Source organism: Pholis gunnellus (genome assembly GCF_910591455.1).
Source record: "Pholis gunnellus genome assembly, chromosome: 12".
In the NCBI taxonomy this organism is placed as follows: Eukaryota; Metazoa; Chordata; class Actinopteri; order Perciformes; family Pholidae; genus Pholis; species Pholis gunnellus.
The window spans coordinates 18,972,108-18,998,853 of record NC_136539.1 but is presented as its reverse complement, the minus strand read 5'-3'; the positions used below and the strand labels follow the sequence as shown (position 1 = coordinate 18,998,853).

The window sequence follows — 26,746 nt, the reverse complement described above, 5'->3', positions numbered from 1 at the left end:
GCAGAGGCCCGGCTTCATGCTTGTGTCAGACCTGGTTAGTTTTCCCTTAAAGAGTTAAAAACTGAATACGACCGCAGCAGATATCCCTGTAAAACATTTCTTTTTAGTTTTTTTCTCAGCTAACTGTAGATACTGTTGGGGTGCAGCAACCTGTCAGTAGTCATTGCTAACCATAACAGAATAAATGCAGCCAACATTGATGCTGTGACATATAAGAAGTGTATATATTAAAAAAAAGACAGAGAGAGAGCGACAGAAACAGCTATTTAGCACTATAATCCATCCCAGCTGACATGAGACATCAAAGCCAATGACTCAAAAGCCTCTGTTGAATCGTCCTCTCGACAACTAAATTCACTGGAAACTGTGAAGCACTGCAGTTAGCTAGAATCCCACACAATACATCAGCTACCCATGAACCCCCGACTAAATATTCACTGTCACAATGTTAGCGATGGGTGCCTTCCTGATCACCAGTAGTCTACCACTCAGTCAAAAACGGACAAATAGAAGCTGAGAAGCATTTACATTAACGGTGAAGTGAAGATACCGTTTAAGCCCAAGCAAAAGGTACAAGCAGAGAGAAGCAGAGAAGGAACGACAGGGATCCTCAGGGCGTTTCCTGTCAATTAACAGCAGCTCTGGAAGTGCTGCACATTTAGAAAGACGGTGACAGATGCGGCCACTGTGTGCGTGTGTGTGTGTGTGTGTGTGTGTGTGTGTGTGGTGTTGAAATGCCCTATTAGTCCTATCCTGTGTGAAAGTAGTGATCTGAAACAGCCGACTCATTACTCTAGTGGTGACTGATAAGAGCTCGCTGCTAATAACACAGCTGGGAATTGAACTGCACCTCCTGGGGAAACAAAACCAAAAAAAACAAGAAGCTACCATTTAGCTCCTGGATAAATATTTAAAGCTAAAAGCTCAGATCTGAATTGAATCACGTATTGAAAAGGCAACGCTGCTGCTTCGCTTCATACGTGTTGACACTTTGAGTCATGGTGTTTCTTCTGACAATGCCCGAGTCGTGCTTTGCTGGCCAACGTTCTGGGTTGTTCTTCACTAAACTAATGAGATTTGACAGCGGTCTGAGATCACTAGTGGCTTTTACAAATAGTAGCCGAGGTTGTTAGCCGGGGAACACACTGAAAATAAGCAATGAGTATTCATCAATCGCCATGAGAGAGAAATCCATGTTGAGGCACTAAAGATGTATGTGATCATTGTATCTGAGTAACAGCTACTGGGACATCACTGAGAGATGTGCGACATATTTAAAGGTTTCAGTGTGAAACAGCGATAAAGTGGGTATCTTTATCGCTACAGCTCTCACAAAGAATTAGTCAAATACTTGTCTTCTATGTCGGTAGAACTGTTGAATGTTTGTAATAATTGTTAGGATTTTATTTTTGTACCCAAAACGCATCGAACCGTGACCCCAAAACTGAGGCGCATACAGCACAAGAAAAACACACACACACACACACACACACACACACACACACACACACACACACACACACACACACACACACACACACACACACACACACACACACACACACACACACACACACACACACACACACACACACACACACACACACACACACACACATCCCCGACTTAACGGACTGACACCCTCCATCCCGTACCTTCATCTTCTTCAGGTGGCCCATCATAGGACTTATCGATTGCTGCTCGGAAGCTCTCGTTGCAGCCTCTTCCTCTGACCATATTTGGGCGAGGTCGATGGAAGGGGAGGAGTTCGTTCTTTCTGTTAACCTCTGACATGGCCGTCTGGAGACTCTCCAAGGAGCTGGACTTTTTCAGGCCGAGGGTGGGGCCGAGTTCCACAGGGGTCGATGGAGCTGCTGGACACAGAGAGACGAAGGAAAGAAGACAGAGACGGAGACAAAGGGTAAGACATATGCCTCTGTCAGGCTGCTACAGGGGACTTGGTATGGTTTGGGGGTTTTATGAGATCATCAAAACGACGATTATTATCAATATTTTATGGAACATAATTATAATTCAACTAAAATGCCCATGAATGTGTTACTGCTATCAAATATACTGCTACAAACAAAAGACAAACCACCTGTTCAGCATGTAGACAGACGAGTGCCATCTTACTCCAGGTCTGATCTCAAACAGGTTTACCTTGCTGTGCTTTGCTCTGATTGGTTTAAAAAGCCTGTGGAGACAGTGGCTCGGAGCCACATGCGACATGGCTGAACTCTGGAGAGCAGAGCCAGGAAAAAAAACACACAGTGATGCAGTTAACTATGCCGTCGTTGAGTTTGTGATGGATGTGAGGTCTGCTTCACTGTTACTGGTTCTCCATCCATCATCACAAGTATACTGTGAGAGATATTACTGAGGGAGGGAGGGATCCAGCTGAAGGGATGATGTAGAGGAGGACGGATGAGAAGACGCAATGGTGGAGGTATTTAAGGTAAAGAAGCAGCACAGTTCAACAGTACGTAAAGTCCACAAGTGGTGTAAAAAAAACATTGGTTTACGCAGATCTAGCGATTAATGCTGCAGAGACCCAGCCAAAGCTAATGACATGCAGAGTGCTGAAGTTGGATCAGGTTCAGCCTCAAGCCCACTGTGAGGCTTCCAGCTCTTGTGAGGATTCCAGATTGTAGAACAAAAGAGGGAGCGGAGGTAATGTGTGCTTCCAATTTGGTTTGTCACTGTGTGACACCTCAAACGGGGGACACACTGATGGTGGGCAAGATGGGGAGAAAAGGGGGGGGGGGGGGGGGGGGAGCAACGACAGGAAGAGAGCAAATTAAGTTTCCTCAGGGGAATACCACAGTGGCTGAGAGGGAGACAGAGAAAAATGGGAAGAAGGGAGAAAGGCTGGGCTCACTGCCAGCTCAAAATACTGGTAATCCTTACACACACACACACACACACACACACACACACACACACACACACACACACACACTTTGGATGCCTTGCTGGCTCTGGCTTGTCGATATGATGCCACTGTGATTCATGATAGCTAAACCTGCATCACTTTAGCTAATGATTCTCTATACACACAGCTCCACTGTGTGTCTGTGTGTGTGTGTGTGTGTGTGTGTGTTTTTCTCAAAGCGTAGGAGATGAGAGGGCTGATGTGACTTCCACATCTATTTAAACAACCATTAACCAAACACACACAGACACACACACACACAAAGAGTAATACCGTGCATAGAATGTATGCACATACATAATGTAGGTCTGCTGGCCGGGACATGTGACACTCCTCTCCATAAACACAGTGTGCATGACATTCAGATACATGATGAGAGGTAAACATAATACAGGTGCTGTGTGATGAATCTACATGGACTCAAACCTGAGACTCGTGTGATTCCGGAGCTTTTTTGATAGAGTTAACTGATATGAGATTACAGTTTTTTTTGTTAGTAGCACCAACTGTAAATCATGTTGTTCTGTCACAAAACAGCACCATCCATCCCAGTATGTATCTATAGCGGGGATGTCATTTCTAAACTCTGGCTACTTTGCGATTGTTCCAAAAGAACAGGAAGAGCAGGGTTTCTATGTACCATCAGGGAAATACTCACTTTTCCTCCCACAGCAAGTCAAAAGTGAAGGAGATGTAATCAAATTCAAGCCTAGTATCTCCAGTAGCAAAGCCTCCACAGTTTCCAACTTCCAAATGAGCACTCTTCTCTGTAAAGACATCTTTTCTTCTCCCCATCTTGTCAAAAAAAATGAATCAAGGTCAACAGGGTCTGCTGAGCCTTTTCATATATGTCACAGGGTATTATAGGGTGTTACTAACTTCATTATAACATGTAATACATCTGTTATGACTACTGGTGACCGGCTTAATAACTTCCAGAAGCTTACCGGGACTGTGGCCATGAAGCCTGAAGCAGGACACAGCCAGAACGTTATTCGATGCGTGGCCAAAGAGCACAGCAGGCTCTTCAATCTTAGAAGAAAATGTTTTTTAAGAGACATGCAAAAAAAAAAATGAAATAGTCTATTCTGGGGCTGAGAGTGGCGTGTATTCTAAATAGATGATCCGCTGTTTGAAAACTCTGAGGGCCGCGGATTAGAGCTGCCAGTAACATTTGAGCCGAGGCCACCAATAGCATGAAAAAACTCGACATTAATTGTCCAGGATTGTGTTTGATGTATTATTCCTTCTATTCACACTCTAATCAGGAAACTCTTCAAGCCAACATGTTTGCAGTTGCCAACAACACTCTGAAAACAGAGGCAACCTCAAAGTTAAACCAGCCTCTGACATTCCTATTTCAGTTACAATGAATCCGTAATCCACCATACTTAGGCTCCAAAGACATGCTTAGATTTGTCCGTGTTTAGTCACGCATTGCTTTCTGTAGATTAATACGTTCCATGTGAAAGTACACGTGTGATGTTAGCCATTCACGTTCAGTGTAAGCAGGCAGGGTCCAGGTTCGGTTTCCACCGGGGATCTACAAGGTTTGAGGGCGATAGAACACACTCGTGTACGCACACGGTGACCCCTGAGTCCAAACGTGTCCGTTTGCAGAAAGCCGGGAAATAATTACATAATAAATAGCTTAGTGGTGCTGGGCTGTGTTATCAGGGAATGAACGACACACACACACACACACACACACACACACGGATATGTAAGTACACGCACACAGACACTGGGTGATGAGCATGCATCTACATACTCTAACACACACACGCAAACACACACACACTTGGTCTCTCTCTCTCACACACACACACACACACGCAGTATTTTGCTGTGAGTAGCAGGATTTGTGTCATAAATGTAATTACTTCCGTCCAACTGTAAGATGATAGAATTAAGCTGCTTTTAGTTAGAGAGAGAGAGAGAGAGAGAGAGAGAGAGAGAGAGAGAGAGAGAGAGAGAGAGAGAAAGAGAGAGACAGAGAGAGAGAGAGAGAGAGAGAGAGAGGATGACAAGCAAGACAAGAGTTTGAGGGAAGGGGGGTGAGGGTGGGGGGGTTGGCAGAGAAAAACAGACACCGTGAGAGGATGCTATAGAAAGAGAAACAAAGAGACTGAGAATGTGAGTGAAGGAGAGAGGATGTGAGTGACAGAGAGAGAGAGAGAAAGAGAGAGAGAGAGAAATAAAGAAAGAGAGAGAGAGAGAGAGAGAGAGAGAGAAAGAAATATAAAATGAAATACAAACACAAAGAGAGAGAAACGCCAAGCTATCCCAAGGCTATTTCGTTGGCAGGAAGGCAATGGGCTACTTTGAAAGTCAAAATTACACCAAGGAGCAGCTTGGCAGCAGGCTGCAGCAACAAAGCCAGCAGATTCGACAACCGCACCAACTTCTTTCTAGTCCACCAAAGCACACTTCAGAAGCTCTCATAAGGAGATGCAACTCAATTTCTGCTTTCTGTTTCCACATCACACACACACGAGGAGAGAATTTGGCTTCTCTCACCGTCCCGCCAGTGGAAGTTCCCTCTCGCACGGTCAAAACACTTCCCTATCCAACCCAGTCGCTGCAGCAGGACGGAGTGTGTGAAAGAACACAGAATGTTGGAACCACTCTTTTTACGCAATCACAGGACATTTACTGAATTCTACATAACATTATGTGCATTGCTCTACGTATGTGCATCCATATGAGGTACAGTGTGTGCACTAGTGAGAGTCTACGAGAGTGTGTTTGCATCTGCAGTGACGCATCCCCGGCTGTGGAGGGAAGATCATTCCTGTGAGCAACAGTTTCTTGCATATTATGTGTGTGTGTGTGTGTGTGTGTGTGTGTGTGTGTGTGTGTGTGTGATGCTCTTCAATCTCTCAGCAGATGAAATTAGGTTTTGCTATCCCACAGGGCTCCATAATAATTGAACGGGCATCATAAACTGTGAAGTCATGTGACATCCTCCTCAGCCTCATGTGAGTATTTACTGGCTCCCTCTGACTTTAGGGTTTGCAGGTGCTGCTGCACTGAACAGCAACAAATAAAAAAGAAATATAATACAAATATCCCAACAACAAGGAACCGGGTCCTGATTCCCAACAGTAGTTAATGTGTCCTTTCTATATCTTTAAGCCAGATAATGCATCTTAACCTGATACTCCAAGTACTATGGAACTGTATCCAAGTTAGTCAATATATGCAAACTCCAGAAGTGTTCGTGGGAAATGAAAGCAGACTTATTATCCCCACAATTATCATAATTGTCTTAGTGTAAACCCATATGAGTGTCTATTTTGTAGAGTATATGCACGGGAATGTACACATTTAGAGTACATGCAGTGTCCTGTAGTTTGAGATGTGTACTACAGTTACAAGAAGCTGTGTATTTCTTGTACACAAACAAGCACACACACTCTTTCCACAAACGACACAACTCTTCCAAAATGAATCCATCAAAGGGAATTTAACTGATTAGTCCAGGACATAAACAAATGGCTTTCTCTCTCTCTCTCATGCATCATACAATGTACAGTTCAGTACATGTCAGTGATCAGCGTCTACAGCCTGATGGAGACGAATGGCTGTACCAGCAAGAAACGACAGCGCTGACCATCTCCTGATTACTGCTCACCTTTATTGGCTTACTGCGGGAGATGGAGAGGGGTCAGAGGGCATTCAATATACAAGAAAGGCAGCCCAGAGTACACACGAAGACAATGAACCATCAGTGTGCGCTAAACACATCTGACAAGAGTACAGACGAAAACGCATGCACCAGCAAAAGGTATTCAAGATCAAGCACACACAGATTCACACTAAGTGAAGTATGAAGGCAGAAAGGATGGAGAAGCAGGGATTGCTTAGTTCAGCCGTTTGTGTGTGTGTGTGTGTCTAGCAGCGACGAGTAGTGTCCGCACACACGCACAAAGCCACGCGGACAAATGAATCCATCAATCCACATCAGCCTAACAAGGTGGCTTTCAGGTTAAATCCACAGCAAAGTCTGCGAGAGCCAGAGCGACGGGGAAACAATGAGGGGGTGATACGGAGAAGCAAAGAAACGGGAGAGAAATGAAGAGACAATCAGAGGGAAACACAGAGAGAGATGTGGCTCTCTAAAGACACAGTTGTTGGCAGAGTCTTGTCCGTGTGTGACTGTCGTAGTCAAAGTCAAAGTTCCACGAGGGAGAGATTCAGACAATGGACTGCACCAGCCTGCCTCGGCATCACACCGCGCCCCCCCCCGACATGCACACACACACACACACACACTTTCAGAGAGATGCTGTTCGTTCTAAGCTCCTCAGCCTGTTTGTCAGCCTCTAAGCCTGAATGGCGTTGGCAAGGAAGAGAGTGAGCGAGAGAGCAAGACTGACACACAGAGAGAGAGAGAGAGAGAGAGAGAGAGAGAGAGAGAGAGAGAGAGAGAGAGAGAGAGTCGGTGGTGGTGGGCTGGAGGAACCACAATACAGCAATACAAACGCATTCAAACAGAAAACTTCAACAGAAGCAGACGAGCATTTTGACTGTTGAGTATTTTCGTAACACCAGTTTACTCACAAGTATAGACGAATCATTTCATAACATGAGACCATTTTACCAGTGGAAGCGCCTGTGTTATGACCAGCGATCTGTTAGACGCTCACACACATTTAAGAAGTGCATAACTGAAGACATTCGCACACTCCTCTGACACACACAGACACACACAGACACACACACACAAAAACACACACACACACACACACACACACACACACACACACACACACACACACACACACACACACACAGACAGACAGATCTTCACTTTCTCCTTTTCTCCTGAAATGCTTTTCATCATTCCTGTGGATATGCATTGCTCACCGTTTATTTTCACAAGGAAACATTTCTAATACATTGACACACACACACACACACACACACACACACACACACACACAGAGAGCTCGGAGTCGTCCCCGTCGCTAAAGGAAAACCCGGTGAAAGAAACGCAGCTGCAACCGTTTGTTTTATGTCCCGTCAGCAGAAAGTCTTTGACTGTAGCGTCTTATTTGAAGTGGCTTCAGGAGAGAATGAGTCTAAACTCAAGAACAATACGGACCGATACATATATACATATTCAAGTGTACTGAATGTATACTGAATGTTACGACAGTGACTTCAGTGACGTCTTATTAGAATGTATCTTGAAGCACCTCTTCTATCACTCTGACTGTATTTCACGTGTTTCTACTTCCACACCTGATTTGATTCATTACTGCAACGTTTGAGCTCTGGTTCCTCTGTGCCACCACAAAGACGTGAGACATGTGCGACCACAAAGCCACACACACACACACACACACAACACGCACAATTTATTATTCCGTGTTAGTATTAATGCAGTATGTGAGTGACAAGTATGTTTGCTTTTTGCTCGTTTACTGAGGGGAGTTTGAAAAATCCGCTCAGCTGCAGCCTCTGCACTCGGGAAATGCATTTAGTCACAAAAACACACTCAGTCACACAAACCTGATCATTTTCAGAGAGGGTTTCCACACACACACACACACACACGCTATATATAAAATGGTCTCCCATTTCGGTCACTTTGCATCTCAGATTCTGCAAAATTATAATATAATATGAAATCTTCCAAGGTTCACATTTTCCACAGGATGATGGAGACTTTTCATTACCATAACATTACCCTAACGGTAATAGTTTCATGTGTGTGTGTGTGTGTGTGGTTGCGGTGCAGTCGCATAGTGGTTTCTTGGGTTGTGGAGGGAAAGACCGTTGCTGAAAGTGAAAAAAAAAAAACCTTTCCCAGAAGTCATTGTCTTTAAAGTCCTCACTTGCCAGGACCCCGCCCCTCTCTCGCCAAAGTCCATGCAGCTGTCTGTCGTCTTTATAAGAAATAAAAAATACATTAGAGCGGAGGAAAGTGGGTTGGAACAAAGTCTCACGCTTGCCAGGCACACACTCTCTTTAACAGCTCTCTGGGCTTTGTGGCCTTGTACAACAGGAGACACGTTGACAAGCAACAGGTACAGGGAAAAGGATTGAGAAATAAAAAATATATATATGTATTAATGAAGTCTGGAAAAAAAGACATGGGGCCTGAAACCCCAGACATTCAACAGGCACATCAATGTGGACAACATGCAGCTGAAACTAGAAGGCTTGGAAATCATGGTCAGATGAAAACTTCAAGTTATCACAGGAACCTAAAACTACAGGTCAATTCAGCCTTCAGTCAATAACAATAGAGTAACGTTGTTTCTTAATCTTGTGAACCTGTCTTGTAGAGGGCCCCTGTATTATTTACATTTAAACATACTGTAGTTTAGCTCACTTGGTGGAGATTTCTAAATAAGGGGGGGTGGGAGGGTGCTATTGGAGCCTTTAACAGGTTCATCTGTCCATGCTGTATTACCTTTTGCTGTCCTGTTCATCTCAAATCACCAGCCGTATCGCTCATGCTTGCTTTATTTAATTCACTCAGATGTGTCCATGAGAGGAGATGTGCTCTCCAGTTACTGGAATACGAGGGGAAGTCATTGGCAATGAGACCGAATTCATTTTACAGCTGTACGCAAATCACAGCTGTTCAGGGTCTTTCCTTTTTTGACAGTTTTCTGACAGCGGACAGAGCCAAATGCAAATGTCGACAAAGTTAATAAAATCTGACAACAACAGGATTCAGTTTGCTGTCAATCAAAAGGAAAGCTATAGGGATATGCAACATGATCTGTGACGTGAGAGTTTCTTCTTTACCCCTCCATGTTTACCATTTCAGTCCCTCTGAAGTAATCCTCTTTTCCTGTGCGAGATGTTCCCCTGCCTTCCTTTTTACGTCACTGTATCTTGTTGAGAACACATTTAACCACTGTCCCGAGCTTTGGTTCACGCAGAACACGGTGTGGAGTACAGTTACACTTAAGCTACAAAGCCCAGATGAGAAACCCAAAACTCAAAAAGAAAAAAAGATGTCTCCCCCAATCTTGTCAGCTGTTAGAAGATAAAAGGCCTTTTTGTTTTATTATGGGTTCAAACTCCTCGCCTTCATTCTTTCCATATCTGGTCCTTTACGCTCCTCATATCACCTTTCCTGCTCCCTTGACGATGGTTTTGGACCGAGCACATAAAAGTGGACGCAGCAGAATGTGCAAACAGGCCGGACTGATGGACAACAATAACGTGGCACACAGCAAGACACACGGCGAGGAACGAGGTTGAGTGCTCTCACGTTCAAGGAGCTCCAAATGGAATAGAGGGACGTAAAAGGCAAAGTGAAAAATAAAAAGTTTGTGTGCAGGCTGAGATGAGATGTTTTAAAGCATCACTCATCTCTGTGGCCCTTTCCATGTGCTTTCCTTTAAGATGAGAGTGTCCTCTCTAATTTGGATTTATTTCCCTGTCGTACCCTTGAGAACAAGCCCGTCCACGAGTGTCTTTAAGAAGTAGCCGTACTATAGCCCCTCTCTTCTCTCTCTCTCTCTCTCTCTCTCTCTCTCTCTCTCTCTCTCTCTCTCTCTTCTCTTTCTGCAAACCTTGCTTTCATTTGCACTTCCAGAAAATGAAGGAGATATTTCTAGAAGGAGGGATATAGGAGTCAAGTGTATAGGAGATGGAGAAGGCGGGATGCAGGAGGAAATGTAAAAGCAACTCTTCAGACAGAGTGGTGATGAGGTTGTTTTGATTGCTCACATCATTTATTTTTTTAAAGATGAACAACCACTTTTTCCTTTAAAAACAGAAAAGAAAAATATATATTCTGTGTATGCTTTTTCTTTGTTCACACTTTTTTTTGTACTATTTTATGATAGTGGGGCCGGTCACATTATGCAATGCATTCAGCAACTTAGTGTGCACTAAAGCACGTTCATACGTTATCAACTTAAAGACACTTTGCTGTGTGAAAGTGAACAATCTTACTTTTCTTACTTCAGCGCAACCTGCGCTTTCTGTTTCTTACTGTTCTACTTTCATTTGCTCTTCATCATCCTTTACTTATCTTTGGATAAGACCCTTTCCTTGAGAATTAGGCAGCAATTTGTAAATGTCTGTGTGTTTGTGTGTGTCTCTCTATGTCTTTGACACTGATGATGTGCCGTGTTAGAGGGTGTGTGTATTTGTCGTACCTGCAGAGTTTGCAGCCAGTGATCCGACGTTGCTCTCATCCGCCACTGAAACAAAAGGAACACATGTTAGCACACATGCATACACTCTCACTCTCTCCATTGCTGAATGGATTACTCCCATCTCGTCACTTCTGCATTCATAATTTCATGTGGCAGACTTGTCAAATGTGCAAACGTCAAACTGCTGTCCACGTGTCCCTTATCTCTCTAACATCTGATCTTGTTGCATTCCTCCCTCCCTCCCTCCCTCCCTCCCTCCCTCCCTCCCTCCCTCTCCTCAGCCTCTCCCTCTCCCTCGATCCTTCTCTGTTATTCTTTCTGTCTTGTTTCACGAGATGGCGGGGTGGCTGCTCTTTTCGCCTGTGATGTTAAGTCAGATTCACTGCTACTGAAGTCATTTCCCTTCCTCCCTTCTCTCTCACTTCATTTGTCACCCCCCCCCTCCCTTCTTCCCTTTCTCTCTTTTAGCCACTCAATCTCTCCCTCTCACCTCCTGCCCTTTACCCTCACTTCTCTTCCCAATGTTTTCACTTTTCCTTCAGTTACAGAGATTTCTCCTCCCTCTTTCCCTCCTTTGATCACCGTGCTCACCATCATTGCTCTTTGTTAATCCTCCTTTCACTTTCTGCCTCTCCCCCAGTCTCTCTTTTGCCACAAAGGAGACCAATGCCAACAAGGAGCACATGGACTGGTAGCACTCAACTACACACACACACACACACACACACACACACACACACACACACACACACACACACAGACCACAAAAACCGAGCAGTAACATGACTTCTCCCAGCAAATACTTGTCTAATGAAAACCAAGCCTCGAGTGTAATTCAAGCTACGTGTGTGTGTGTCTGACGGCATCTGTCTGCGGTGAACCAACAGGACTGCTTCAGCAGCCTGGTAGCTTGTGGATCTGTGTGTGTGTGTGTGTGTGTGTGTGTGTGTGTGCCTACATTAGCAGATCAGCAGATTCCACGTGTGTGACGCACACGGAGGCATGATATTAGTCAGGGCTACACGCACACTAGGGCAGTCACTTTTTCAAAAAATGAAGTTTGAACTAATGTAATTGCTAGCACGAAATGTATTCTTATTGAATCAAATGAAACCTTCATAGCTTTTTCCCAAACTGAGTTAGAGAGCTGACGTTGTTCTGTTTTTTTGCTGTAAAATAACATGAATAAAACCCCTGAAATGAAACCTAGAGACACAGAGAGGGACAAACACCGGCAGAGGTGAAGGCAGAGAGAAAAAAATAAAAAGAGACAAAGATGGATACAGCGGGAAGAACCAGAGAGGGAGTTCATCATTTGGAATCTTAAATTATTCTTAAATGCTTAATTGGGCTGGAAATGAAATCAGGACAAATGAAATAAAAAATGGAATTAAGTAACTGGCCCACAAATGAAATGCTGACAATGCGTTCTTCCTCTTTTTTTCTCTAATTTTTTGACAAAAACACAACAGCCAACGCACACATTGGACTGATGCCCAAACAGCGCTGATTCTCATATTTTCTAAAAATGCAGTTCTCAAAATCGGCGGCTTGGTGGCGTAGCGGCCCGTAGCCCCCCCGCCTGTGGCCGTTGAGAAAAGGCCGACCGTGAAGTCTTATTAATCGAAGGCTGATGTCGCCACGTTTTTTGATGGAACCTTCGTAATGAAAGTAAAATCTAAATGAGCTTTGGGTACTATTTCTTTTCAGCCAAGTGTAAACTTGTGACCACTTTCCCAGCTTGCAGCACTCTTGTCTCGTTTGTGATGTGTGAGCAATCTGTTCCCCTGAACTTTGAGCTGACAGAGGGCAGGCTGGGAAAAAAGACGCACAGCCGAGGGGGATCTAAGGGGATGTCAGGCTGGTCCAAAGGGATAAGATTTGTCCCCAGAGATGTCAGGTCCTCCCCTCAAAACTATTTCTGGATGTAAAACAGCATGCTAACCACAGATGACTGTTGTTGCTCTGTTGTCAATGAAGAAACAAAAGAAAGCAAGAGAGACACTTGTTACTAAGCTGTTATTACTGCTGCTCGATGGTTTGGCAATGAAAACACACCACGCCATTCGAGTAATTAAATCCTAATTTGTTCGTCACACATTTAGTAAAGTTCAAGTGTGTAAAATAGAAAAGGGATGTACAGACGTACAGCACAGACCCTCACTCTTATATTCATGGATGTCTGTGCTATTCAGCTAGTCTCCAGCTCTGCTGTCGAATTTTCTCCCTCACAAACACACAAACACACACACACACACACACACACACACACACACACACACGTCTGGAACCAGCTTGAGGAGGAGGAGAACTGACATTTGAAACAATATGCTTTTGTTGTGCTGCGCCGTCCACCGTCATATTAAACAGATGTAGGCATTAGCACAGACACAACTACTCATATACTAAACATATTTCTAATGTTGACATTTTTAACAATCACTGAAATGTCACTGAGCCCTCGCATCAGAGTATCAGTAATCAGAGAGCAACAGGTGACAAAGCGGTTTGTGGAAAGCGGAATGGCAACGGTAAAAAAAAAGAAAGTATTCTTTGTCGTTTTTTTGCATAAATAAAAGACCAAAATTAAGCTGAATTAGAATCCTCCACCAATGGTAACACATTCTCATTGACTGTTAGACTGGATACAGTAAGAGAGGAAGAGGTTGGGTAACCGTCGATGTAAAAAGTGTCACAGTTTGACGTCCCTACAGTAAAATCAGTGTCCTCCGGCCACTGGAGCTGCGGTAGTCACAGAGGAAATCAACTGCCTCTCCACATTCAGAAATCATGCAACAGGCATGAATGGTTCCCCACCTGCATGTGTAGCTGTGTGCGCTGTATGTGTGTGGTTCTACACGTCTGCGGGGAGGGGGGGGGGGGGGCAGTCTGCATGTGGCTTTGGGGGAGCATGCCGTCGGTGCAGCAGCCATGCATCGGCGGGGATATATTTAGGTTTCTGTGAGGATAAGATGCATGCAGCCACCATGCAGGGCAGATGAACAGAAAAGGTCTCCCCACCAGTGTGCTGCTGGTTCTGAGTCGTACCCAGGTCCATGCTCTTCGAGGCTTTCACGTGCTGGAACTGCCGCTGGCTCTGGTTCTGGGCAGGGGACTGGGGCTGGGCCGGGCTGGAGGTGTGACGGTTATCTCTGAAACAAATCGAGTACACGGTTATTCCTTTCACTTTCATTGCTACGACCCAAAGCTACTTCTTCCATTTGTATCACTTGCACTCTGTACGATGACTTACAATAGAAAACAAACACAACCACACACCTTTCCTGTAGATAGGGGTGTTGGGCCGAGCCGCTGAAGTCTGTGTCGTGTCCGTACAGCTCCCCCTCCTCTTCCTCGTCCATGTAAGGTGAACTCCCATTGGTCGCTGAAAAGCAAAACAACACAAGTCTGCATTGAGACGTGGTGACAGGAAGCAGCAAATCAGGAACGCTTTTAATAACTGCGCTCGTCCTTTCTGCACCACAGCAGCCGTGATTTGCTTGAATTCATTTTGGTGACAGTAAATACTGATATTTCTCCGACAGCAAAACCCATTTCTCCACCGTCCATTCATATGCTAAGCGTGTTTTGAACACCCAGCAAATCCCCACAATAGAATACACTTCCTGCTCAATCTGGCGTGACACTGATGAGCGTGTTTAGTACGTGACTCTTCTTCTTCCAGGTCAGAACTTCTTTACACACTCAGAGATTTAGCGGCAGTTATCATTCCCCAAAAAAATTCCACAATTCTCGATACCCAATTTATTACCCATGGTAATAAAGAAAAGAAATGATCTTGCTGTGGACAGATTTAGTTTTTTTTATTTTACAAAATTACATTTCAACACTTCATGACAATATTATAATTTACCGTCACCCCAATACTAATATATAATATATACTATAAAGAGTAGAGCTTGAACGTATCATAAAGTAGCTCAATGCTACCGTCAGCTGTGAGCTTTTATCTAAGGCCAAGTCGAACTGTGCTGAACAGCAGAGTGGTTAGAGCGCACGGCGCCATATGGGCGCATGAGCCTCTGAACAGCAAATCTACAGTTCAAATCATTCAACCGTTTGCTGCTTACCCCGTCTCTCATTTCCTGTCTCTCTCTCTGCACTATCGCTATCAAATAGAGGCATTAAATGCCCGAAAAATAATCGTAAAAGAAAAAACAACAACACAGATTTTTTGTTCACAATGTAGCATCTGTGGGATGGATTAACTGCGTCTTTTTGTTTACTGCGGTACTGTGAGAGAAACGGGCACAATCACATTTTCAAACTTTTGGCATCAACTTCGTACTAAAGTATCGACTCTCGTCACATCCCGAGTATCTCATTTAGCAAAGACAAAGATAACAGGGTAGAAATGTGAGCAAAAGGCAATAATTTACTGTCTTTCTAGTGTTATTTTATGGAGAAAGTAAGACTAGAGTTATGCAACCTGGAAACAGTGTGTCAGTACACTACAGTTCAGATTAACTAAGGGGGTTAAATAGGCTCGGCATGAGCTAGGATAGATCCAAAAACAGTTGGCCAGCCCTCTTACAATCAAAAGTGTCCGCTCACAGGACTGAGACTGAGCATATGGGTGAAGAAAAGCGGCAGCAGTGCTTCGACTAAGGACGTGTTTCAAAAAGGGGATTAAACCTCAACTATTACGAGAGCTTCACTGACAAAAGGTCTTGAGAATAAAGACTAGAGAGAGACAAGAGTAAGATGGTCGGAGAGATAAGCAGTCGGCTGAGGGTGAAAACAAAGGGAGCGGAAGGAGGATGAAGAGGCACACAGCGACGTGCAGCAGCATAGCTGCCGATGTAGCTCAGTGATACGGCTGCGTCTGCTTGATAAACGAGTCTATGACAACCTGATACGCAGACACACAATCCAACCCAAGCACAATTTGCATACAGTCATCACTTCTAGAGTGCATAGCTGCCACACAACACATGCTCGCTTTCTTGCACGAGCCGTGTGTCCTTTATGTGCTCGCGTCCGCACGTGCGACTGAAAGCGAAGACGCCGGAGCTGGAGAGGAAAACAGCCGCGTCTGAAGAAATCACTTCCTCTCATCTCTCTCTCTCTCTACACTAATCACCTGCTTTATTTCTCTTCTGGTCCCATTCTTGCAATCTGATATTTGGGCTGTCATTTATCTCTCCTTTCAGATCTCCCATAAATCATTTTATCTCCCACTCAGTTTCCAGCCTTTCCTTTTTTCTTCTTCTTCTAAACTTCCTCCCTCCCTCGTCACTGCAGGCACCTTAATCAGCGGAACTGTCAAAAACACATTCTTCTTTCACCTCACTCTCACTCTCACTCTCACACAAATCTGTTCTCACTGACTCCCACTCTTTGAAGTGAAAAAGGCATTTGTTGTGTGGATAGTAGATCAATAGCAGTTTGCTCCAGCAGATATATGAATCCTCAACTTTTTCTTCCTTCCATCTGTATTAGTCTACGTGTGTCTCTCTCTCTCTTACTCCCTATCTCCTCCATACTATGTCCTTCCTCTCTGTGGGGACACCAGTGTGTCAACACACATGAATCCTAGCGCCTAGGAAAATTCCTTTTACCTAATTAAATCTTAAAAACAAAGCTCCTGTATTATTAAAGATAATCTAACTTTCTGTTCAGAGTCAATTTGCTAAACAGTAATCTTACATCAACAATCCAAGACAGAATAATAATCCTCCCTTCTACACTGAAACAGATATTCATTTTTGATTGATTGATTATTAAATTGCAATATGTATTTGACTCAAGTCACTATAGCTTAACGATCACAGGATTTCTAGCAAATATCGCATCGCTGCTGTACATCCTTTAGTGTTTAAAAGGTGTCGAGACATTTATTATTGAACTACGGTTCGTAGCATTTAGCTAATAACATGAAGTCGTCTCCCCACTCAAGCAGATATTAGAGATATCACACACGTGTTGTTATAAGCTGAGTAGCACCAGCATGACGAGTAAACTCATTCAACTGTTGATGGGTAAAAAGTGCTCCTTTATTGAAAATACATACACGCTTATTAAATAAGGACTCTTTGGTTTTCAAACACAAAATCAATACGCTTCATTGACAAAATTGGGGAAGATGGAATAATATTTGAAGCTAGACTGAAACTGTATTTTATTTTATCATCCCATCAAGTAGATTAACTCTCCAGAGACAGGGGGGGGGGGGGGGGGGGGGGCAAAGAGACAAAGTGCTGAGAAAAGGGAAAAGTGAGCGAGAGGAAGAATCACGCCAGCAGACGGAATGAGATGGATAAGAGATAAAGAGGCTGATCTATAAATGAAAATATAACACATCTGCATAAATACATATTGTAGGAAATCATTAAACTCAATTTATTCTTCTGCAAAAGCACACATCGGTGCAAGAAAAACATTTCTTCGTTTTCATTTGGACTCCGGTGCCAAATAAAATGGATTCACTGTGTGAAATAGTTCATTAGGAGAATAAAATACTGGCAAGTGCTCAAACCGATAACATCCGCACCACAACAACTCACGGAGTCTGAGAGATGTGCTTACTGTATGACACGCACGCACACTCTCACACACACACACACACACACACACACACACACACACACGTGTGTGTATGTAAATCAAACAGTGGTCGAGGTGAATTTGAACAGCAAAGTGTATTCAAGGTCAGAGCTGTTTACCAGATTCAGAGTACACACACAAAAATAACACTGTTTGATACTGGCCAACAATCCCTGAACCAACACACACACACACACACACGCACACACACACACACACACACACACACACACACACACACACACACACACACACACACACACACACACGGCAGCCATCAACTCATTTCTAAACTGAGATATAATTCGGAAACAAATATGCACAAATACACACACTTTTTAAGCAAACCGGAACACATACAGAAAGATAGAAACAGGGAGGATAACACAAGCATGTATAGAGCCAGCTAACACACACACACACACACACACATACACACACACACACACACACAAGCATATACAGATGATATGAGTGGGAACAGATTGAGTTAGCGAGAAAGAGCTATATGAAGCAGGAACAGAAATAACTCTTCATAACAGGCCAAACCGAGCAATAACTAAGACACAGAACAACCTTGAGAAAGATGAGAGGGAAAGAAAAGCAGGGAGGGAAATGAAAGGCAAAATAGTCTCCAATTAAGGCTGCCGTGTAGATGGCGATCGTATCTGTTTTGTTTGTGTTTGTTTTATCTTGCAGACATTGTTTGTTTTTCATGATTATGAAACTTATTCCGTGCTTTGCTGAACTTATTGCAAATGATATTCCCACCTTTGATGCTGCTTCAATGGCAAAAAAAAACAACAACAACAGAAAAACACAATAATAGAAAAGTGAATCATGTTCAGGTTCAATCAGATATGGAACCGGGTCACAATCAACTGGGAAAATGTAGGGAACGGTTTTATAGGGGGGGGAATTGTGCCTGTGTAGCTTTTCTACACTGTCACATACGTGTGTGTGTGTGTGTGTGTGTGTGTGTGTGTGTGTGTGTGTGTGCGTCGAGGGTGGAAATGTATCAGAAACAAGCAATTAGTGGTGAGCGTTTTTGTGAAAGCATGCAGGGTTCTCCCAGTAAAGCCTGGCCATCTCTACCACCGCCTCGAGTAGAAACAGCCCTGAAAGTAGCGGTAGAAGTACTCGGGGTATACTTTTGCAGTATAAATGGTTTAATTAGCGTTTGTGTATATGGCAGCATTTCTACAAAAGCCAGTAACGTTTTCTTTAAAATAAGAAAATTCAAGTGTAGATTGTGACATTAATATCATGGCCAGATGGGTTTATAACAAAGGGTGCTTCATACAATCGTCAATACTTTACTTTAACTACAAACAGGAAACGATTGGTGTGTTGTCTTGGTTCAATCGTTGCCTCACAATCCTGTTTACTCAGTTAGCTAAAAAAATAACATTCTCTGTCCATAATGCATTATTATAATGTGTTTTAATCGGCTTATAGCACGTAATAATTATAGTTATAAGATATCACACATATTCATAACGCTTTATAACAATAATCAGAACACATTAAAAAGCATTATTTGATGACATATGATGTCAATCATAATACTTCATAATTGCTGGTCACTCACTGGCATGTTGTGTTATAACTTCAAATTTGTAATACATCAGAATCCTTATATAATGCATTATAATCACTGTTATAATGCATTATTATGTGCTTATAAATCAATCTAAGTGGTCATTGTTTGCTTTAAGTAAAGTTAAAAAGATATATGCAGAAATAACACAAATAAAATGTATATAGCATCAGTAAAGATGAAAGTCCCCCCGGGGTTACATCATCTTTGGGCTCAGTATTGTGTTATTGACACAGGTCCAATACAATACCTGAGGTTTGGTACTGATACCAGTTTATTAATACCTCAGTTTGAAGAATTTAAACATGCTTTAGTAGGGAAGCCTTTTTTCAATCTAAAGATGATGCCGAACTTCTCAATGCACAAGTTTTGCCGTTTTCTTTTCTTCAAAAATCGTCTTCACCGCAAGTACTTTGATGACTCGGCATGAACAGCCCTCTCCTACAACACATGCTGTGTTTGAGGTGACCTGATATACACAGACCAGGAGAGACAAGATGGAGACAGAGGGATAGAGAGAGAGGACAGGGCAAGAAACGCATTGACACTTAAACCATGCTGTACGTAAACGTCATGTCTGCCCGATGAGAAAGAACTCACCATTAGATGCATAGAGGGTGTTGTTCACCATGGGAGAGTGACTGGGGCCGTTCGTCAGGCCGTTCACTGGACCCGACAGACCCACCAGACCAGAGGAGCTGTCAAATGAGCGATCGGGTGATGCCCCGTGTTGATCCTGAAACAGGGAGGACACAAACACTAACTACAATCAAAACGCATCTCATACAGACACACAAGGGTCAGGGACGGCTACCGACGAACCCGTTTCTAAAAGCAGCCGCAATTATTTCACTAAAAAACCTGAGTTGATGTCATACAAACATAAAAACATGTTGATGAAACATTTGATAGTTTGGGGAAATGAAGGTTCCCTTTAATTCATCTTTGAACCTTTTGTGTCTTCATGTCTGTGGATTGCATTTAAACGGAGCGGTGAGCACGAGGAGCGAGCGAGGGCTCTGTAGCCGTCTATTCAAACACAATTAGATGTCGAGGAGGTAGATTAAAGAGGAGAAGCAGGGAGACATTTAAAAGACAGTGGAGGATCAAGGTGAAGGAGGGGAACCCATTTCCCACGGCCCATCGGGTTGTGTAACTGTCTTTAGCACTGCTTACTGTGTGTGTGGCAACGACAGTCACGCTGACACCGAGCACCTCCGAGGGCCCTGTAATAATGTGTTGATGGGTCTCTCTGTGCATGTATTATCTTTCCAGAATTGAATTTGCATTTATTTGTCTTCTGTGTGTAGAAAACTGTACGAAGCCATTACCATGTATCCATATGTATGTAGCTTCTGTGTGGTTCTCAGTGTTCCTCTGTGTATCTGCCTGTCTGCGTACAGACTCAGCCCTCCACTCAAACAACAAAGAAGAAGACACAACGGTGCTGTGTGGGTAATAAATCCCCTCTTGTCATATTCCTCTTGACCCCCCACTGAGCACGAGCTTCCGCCTGGCTTCTCCCCAATTCCAGCCCGGGACGCATCACTCTTCAAAGAGTCAGAGGTCCTGTGGGGCCCCCCCCCCCCCCTCCCACCTCCCATCCCCCGGCTGTCTCGCAGCACACACCCCATTAGCCCGTGACATAGTGCAATCAGATTACTCTCAAAAAAACAAACATTGCTTTAAGATACAGTCAAATATGTCAGGGACATTTCTGCGATACATTACCCTGAAGCCATTTTTCCTGTTTGGTTGTTTTTACTCTGGACGGGGGATTCAAACATATAGTAACAGTAAATATAACCTTTAATGTGATGTTAATCACTAGTAAACGAACCGCAGTTATGTAAAATAGACAGGAAAAGCCTTTACGTGTAACAAAGATAGAAATCCAGGTATTGCGACAACCAAAAGCGCTGGTGCTGAAGAGCATGGAACCTGTGTAGAGCCGTACTTATCACAGATAAAGGGGGTGTTTGGATAGTTACTGAATGAAAAGAGCAGCTGCCTAAAGTGAGAGATTAGAGCGAGCTGGCAGGGGATGAATGCAGTGAGAAGAACTGAGTGAGCGAAAGAGCAAAGGACACAGGAGAAAAAGAAGAAGAAGAAGAAAAAGATCAGAGGGGGAAAAGAAAACGTAGAGTGGTCCACTTCTGAAATGTTAAAAGCATCAATACTGAAGCCCCAAAAGGCTTTTACGGTACAGTCTCTTATCTATCTGCCTTTATCTTCCTCTCTTGTTATCCTTTCTTTTCCACTCCTAAGAAAAAAAAGAGGGAAACATGGATGCAACTCTTTGATGTTGCTAACAGCTTTCACCATCAAGCTATTGACAGGGGATGCCCTGCAAGCCCAAGCACACCACTAAATGCACAAATGCGCTCGGTATTATTCGGCATAATTACCTGAAACTAATGCAGTTCAATACAACTACCTCACAATAAATCCTGCCCTCATGACGGTAATCATGCTGAGCTTTTAAAGAGGCTGTAGCTCCACCGCTTTATTCTGCAAGGCATTAATACTTTTTTTGCCCAAACCATTAATGTCAAATGAAAGGCAGTTACAGTAATTATATTCTTAGAAATGAGGGTTCTTAACGGCTTCTTCCTTCAGGGCTGAGGTTCTAACCACAACCATTTGCCTCTGATGAACCTTTTTTTGAAGAAAGGGGGTTTCAAGGGTCCCATGAATAACACTTTTCACCCAAAGATCCCTTTATGGAAGAAGAAGTTCTTCAATGATATTTTAAAGCATAGGTGTTAATGGGAACCTTACTTACTTACTAGATGACAACCTTGGGATATAAAAGGGTTCTAGACAGAACTACCTGGGTGGGTTCTTGTTAGCACCCTTGGAAGGTGGAATGGTTGTGGATTGAACCTCCAGAGAGGTTCTGGGTGAAACCACTACACCCGAGAATGGTTCTCTGCAGAACCTCTCAAAGGGGGTTCTGCTTGGAACCTTTCCAAAATGATTCGAAGTATAGCCCTTTATGTTGGGTTGTAGGTCGAACCCTCTGAAACGGTTCCAAGTGGAACCTTTCAGAATTCTCTACCAGGAGTCAAAAAAGGGTTCCCCTTTGAGGACAACCTGAAGAACCCTTTATACAATAGTACTAGTCAGCACCTTGATCTTTAAGAAACCATGGTGGCACAGGTGGCACAGACACTTGTGTGTTCCACCTGGTCCATTTAGTCTGTTTTATATCCTCTGTGGGTTCTTATGGGCTAAGAGTGTACCCAAACACCTAAACACTGTTTGTGATTGAGTGTGAGCATACCATGCAGGGTGATTAGAGGATGCAGCTTTTTTTTTCCCACCACCAGTCGGCCATGCAAAAGGGATTCACACTTGAGCCAACAGCCGTGCTTTGTTTGTGCAAAGGTTTGTACAAACATTCTACAGAGCCGTGTAAAAGGCATCAGCTGAAAAGCAGCCGAGGTGAAAGGAATCTTGTTTTTAAACTTAGAAAGAAGGACACAGCTGAGTGAAGAACACTCTGTATCACACACACACACACACACACACACACACACAAAGAAACAGAACATCTGAATAGCTGAAGTGTAAATGTTCTTTCGCTGCTGCTAGTAAGAGAAGGGAGACTAGTGTCAAGTATGTAAAGAATGAAAGGAAGGACTAAAAGTCAGAGGCAGGAGACTGCAAAGGAAAAAGAAAAGAAAAGATGCTTTAAGTGAAAACCAAAAGAGGGGATAGGAGATACAGAACGGAGATAAAAGAAGCATGCATGTTTGTTTTCGTCATGGTGAAGTGAGAGATGTGCGCTCATTCTCACAGCGGGTGTCCTAACCTAGATTCTGACAATAAAAAGAGACATTGAAGTCTATTAAGAATGCATTTAATGCAGTAAGTGTTTCATCTCTAGGCATCCATTCAAACTGCTCCGACCGCGCATGCTCTATATGTTCAGCACCATTTTGCTTTGTGTCCATAGACCAGTAGAGCCACTTGTGATTATAGCGATCATTGACATATAAAACACACCGGAAGAGATTTTATGAATTTTACTGAGTCTACAAAAGCAAATAAACAAAATGCATGTTTGCTCAGATTAGTTTTAAGTGGATTGAGTGAATTTTGGAAAGCTGTCTGTTGCATCCCACTGATGGCAGTGTGTGCTTTGTTTGTCACCCGTTTTTCACAACAGAGCTGCAACAATTATAACTAATTGATGAGCTGATCGACAAAAAGTGCCGTGTGCCTTCTGATCAATACAAACAACATGCCCAAGGAATTGCAAAGAGGTTTTCTTTTATAGGAACGCAAAAGAACACAAGTTACTTTTCTCAGCAGCTAACGTAACAAGTTGCTTTTTTTTTTAATGGCAGTAACATTGAAATGTAAGAAGTTACCCAACGCCGCTCCTCGTATGTAAGTTAGTGTGTGTGTGTGTGTGTGTGTGTGTGTACCTTCAGAGCCCTCAGCACCACTAGTTGGATCATCCCTCTTACGTTCCCTTCCTGTGACATCGAGCGGCGGAGCGTCTCCATGGCCACATGATTGGACCTTCCCATGAGCGACTCTCCGTTTACCGCCACCATCTGGTCGTTGACTCGCAGACGGCCATCCTGTGGAGCACACACACACACACACACACACACATCAGTTGGATTCAAACATTTTGTGCATTGAAGTCTACGCATGAATGTCTACGGTACATTTTAAGAACCATGGAACCTTGTGTGCCTGTACATGTAAGTGCTTCATTCATATTTCCTTGTGCTATTTCTTATCTCTTTTTAACAATCGGACTGATGTTCATAATGGGACTAATCACTGAGCTATTGATAGAGAGCCACTGTACACACACACACACACACACACACAGAGAGACTACCATCAGCTCCATCTGTCTAACTTCCCCGGTGTGTAATTTACAGCGTCTCTACAGCAGACCTGTTTCCATCTTTCCTGTCTGCCTGTCTGTGTCTGTGTCTGTGTCTGTGTGTGTGTGTGTGTGTGTGTCGGCCTGTCTGTCCATCTCTCTGCTGCCTATGACATGTCAAGTGTGTCCTTGTGAGCTAGAGGCTGGAGGTCAACAGAACAGGAGCACATGGCAGCAGAGAGGCAGTGACAGCCGAGGTGTCCCCAGAAGACCGTCTCATAAATAATGAGTTCCGTTCTGACGTTCGTTGTCATTTTCCACACGGCTTGACTTTCTGTTCATGGAGGAGGTGAACCCTCTTAAGACTCCATTCTGACACTCTATTGACTCCCTCTGCAGAAACGGTGGCCTCTTTACCAAAGGGAAGTCAGAGCGCTAAATGTATTTCCAAATCTACCACTTATTATTATTTTCCGGGACAGAGTTTGTCTTCATGTATTGCTCATTCGGGTGTGTATGAGACTCTTCTGATCACCTTGTACGCCGCCCCTCCATGTATAATGGACTTGATGAAGATGCCCAGGTCCTCTCCGGTCTCCCTGGACTTGTTTCCCTTGAGGCTGATGCCCAGGCCCGCCGAGCCGGTGTCGTTAAGGGGCACCTCGAACATGAGCTGCTCCTTCCCCTTCTCCGGAACGAAGCCCGTCACCCGGGACAGCTCATCCTTCTGGGAGGTAGAAGGGGAGAGACATCGATGAGGAAGAGAGAAGGTGGGGGGGGGGGGGGGACAGGGGACAGGGTGAGGGTGAGGAGACAGAGGTCAGCTCATTGGGCGGGAATAGTTTACGAAAGCTAAACTAAAAGCTTTTCCATTTGAGAGAAACAATCACAAGAGCTTTTCAGCTGAATTTCTCTCAGAGTGAAAAATTGTGGCCAGAGTCTATTTTCAAAACAAAAAAGAAGCCATTTGGACTGCTATAAACACATATTTTTCTCTATTTTCAGCTCTGCAATATCAATAAAATGACCTGTGCTTTTTACCGAGGTAATTGGAGAATACGGCAAACACAAGAGAGCCAGAAAAGTAGTGAGAGCAGAGGGAATACAGAGAGGACAGAGAGAGAAACAACAACGAAAGACACTAAAAAAAAAATCACTAATACAATCCCAGGAAGATGGTGAAAAAAAAAACATATTATCAACACAGAGGTTTGGCAATAATGACATCTGATGATGAAGTCTGAGACAGAGTTTGTCAGAAAAATATCAAAAACGAAGAAAACAAGTGAATCCCTCCAGATGAAGGAGTGCGTTTGAAGCCTGTGACGGCTCAGTGGGAGGGGCAGCACTGCTGCACTACGTATGAATTATACTGAAATGTAATGACAAGTAACGGCATTCATGGGAAAAAAAAACACTATTCTATTCCAAACACTGATCAAATGTATGCTTATGAGTAGTTCAGTCAATGCTTCTAAAGTATTGTCTAGTCGTACTATTTGAAGAGTGAAACAAACTGAACAGCTGATCAGGAAGGAAATGACAAAGTGAGCTTTACAAGAGAATGTGATCTGAAAACAGCGCTGTGGTTAACAAGGATTCATCGTAGTCTGACTGTGTCCCCAGCCACAACCTAAGAACAATGCAAGATTTGGCAAAATCAAAACACTTTATGAAAATGTAATGCCTTTCAAACGTTCAGATACACAGTATGGGGAGGGAGTGTAGGAGATAATCACTAGACTGGGCTGCATTAGCATCCAGACGTGTTTCCTAATGAATATATAATACTGATGACATACTTTATAGATGGATGGAGGAAGAGTATGTTCACTGACTCTATGAAGCTTAATGGTGTGTTCACACCAAATGAGAAGCACACTTTTTGTGCGGTGGTCCGCGATGAAAAATGTTGAAAGTAGAACTTTCAACTAAATCATGAATTCAAACTTTTTTCCAATTCGGCACACTTTTGATCCATTTATTACAATGAAATCAAAGCAAGATGTGTTCATGTTGGGTTCATACGTCTGTCGTGAACTTTCAGTTAATGTGTGATCCAGTGAATAAAACTCAGTGAATGCCGCCCCCCCCCCCGATGATGTTATGACCCAGACACGATGGCGTTTGGTTTTATGATGTATCTGAGACTTTCACTTTCATTTTTTGGCCATGGCTGATGAAGCATCGTTGGTAACGTTGGAGATAAAGCTCCTCCTCCTCTCGGCGATTTTAGCGCGAGTAACGCCAATGAATAAAAATCACCGTAAAACTCGTGCAATCCACAAGCTATAAAAAAACAACGTTTGTTGCTTGTACGATTGTACACCGAATATGTATTTGTTAAGTTTAGATTTTCTACGTTGACATTTTCAGGTTTTATTATTGTGTTTGTCCTCGCAATCAAAATTTCCGTCTATATGTTAATGTCAATTACTGTCTATCTGCGTGTTTGTTTTTTTTCAGAAATAATTGCATGTACTTATGGTCTGTCTGTCTGCTGCCAAGCTTTAGTCTGCATGTGCCTGTCTATGTACTGTATATGCATGAATTCAGTCTGTGCGTGTGTGTGTGTGTGTACGTGTGTGTTTGTGTGGGTCAGCAGTGTCAGGTTTAGACAGTGTTTGTCTGCGGGGATTGTAGGTTTAACAGCGTTA

The 26,746-nt window shown here is 43.4% G+C and overlaps 1 protein-coding gene across 1 annotated transcript in view; it reads right to left on the bottom strand.

Annotated features, from left to right (window-relative positions):
• The window catches only part of LOC306704205 (partitioning defective 3 homolog B-like), a gene marked incomplete at both ends in the record, with an annotated part of 170,855 nt that overhangs the window by 76,377 nt on the left and 67,732 nt on the right, over window positions 1–26,746 (bottom strand). The window contains 7 exons of the mRNA XM_079170456.1: window positions 1,656–1,871; window positions 11,071–11,115; window positions 14,092–14,222; window positions 14,350–14,455; window positions 19,838–19,973; window positions 23,674–23,832; window positions 24,625–24,816. Of these exons, the coding sequence (XP_079026582.1) occupies window positions 1,656–1,871; window positions 11,071–11,115; window positions 14,092–14,222; window positions 14,350–14,455; window positions 19,838–19,973; window positions 23,674–23,832; window positions 24,625–24,816 (985 nt within the window). The remainder of the gene's footprint in view (window positions 1–1,655; window positions 1,872–11,070; window positions 11,116–14,091; window positions 14,223–14,349; window positions 14,456–19,837; window positions 19,974–23,673; window positions 23,833–24,624; window positions 24,817–26,746) is intronic.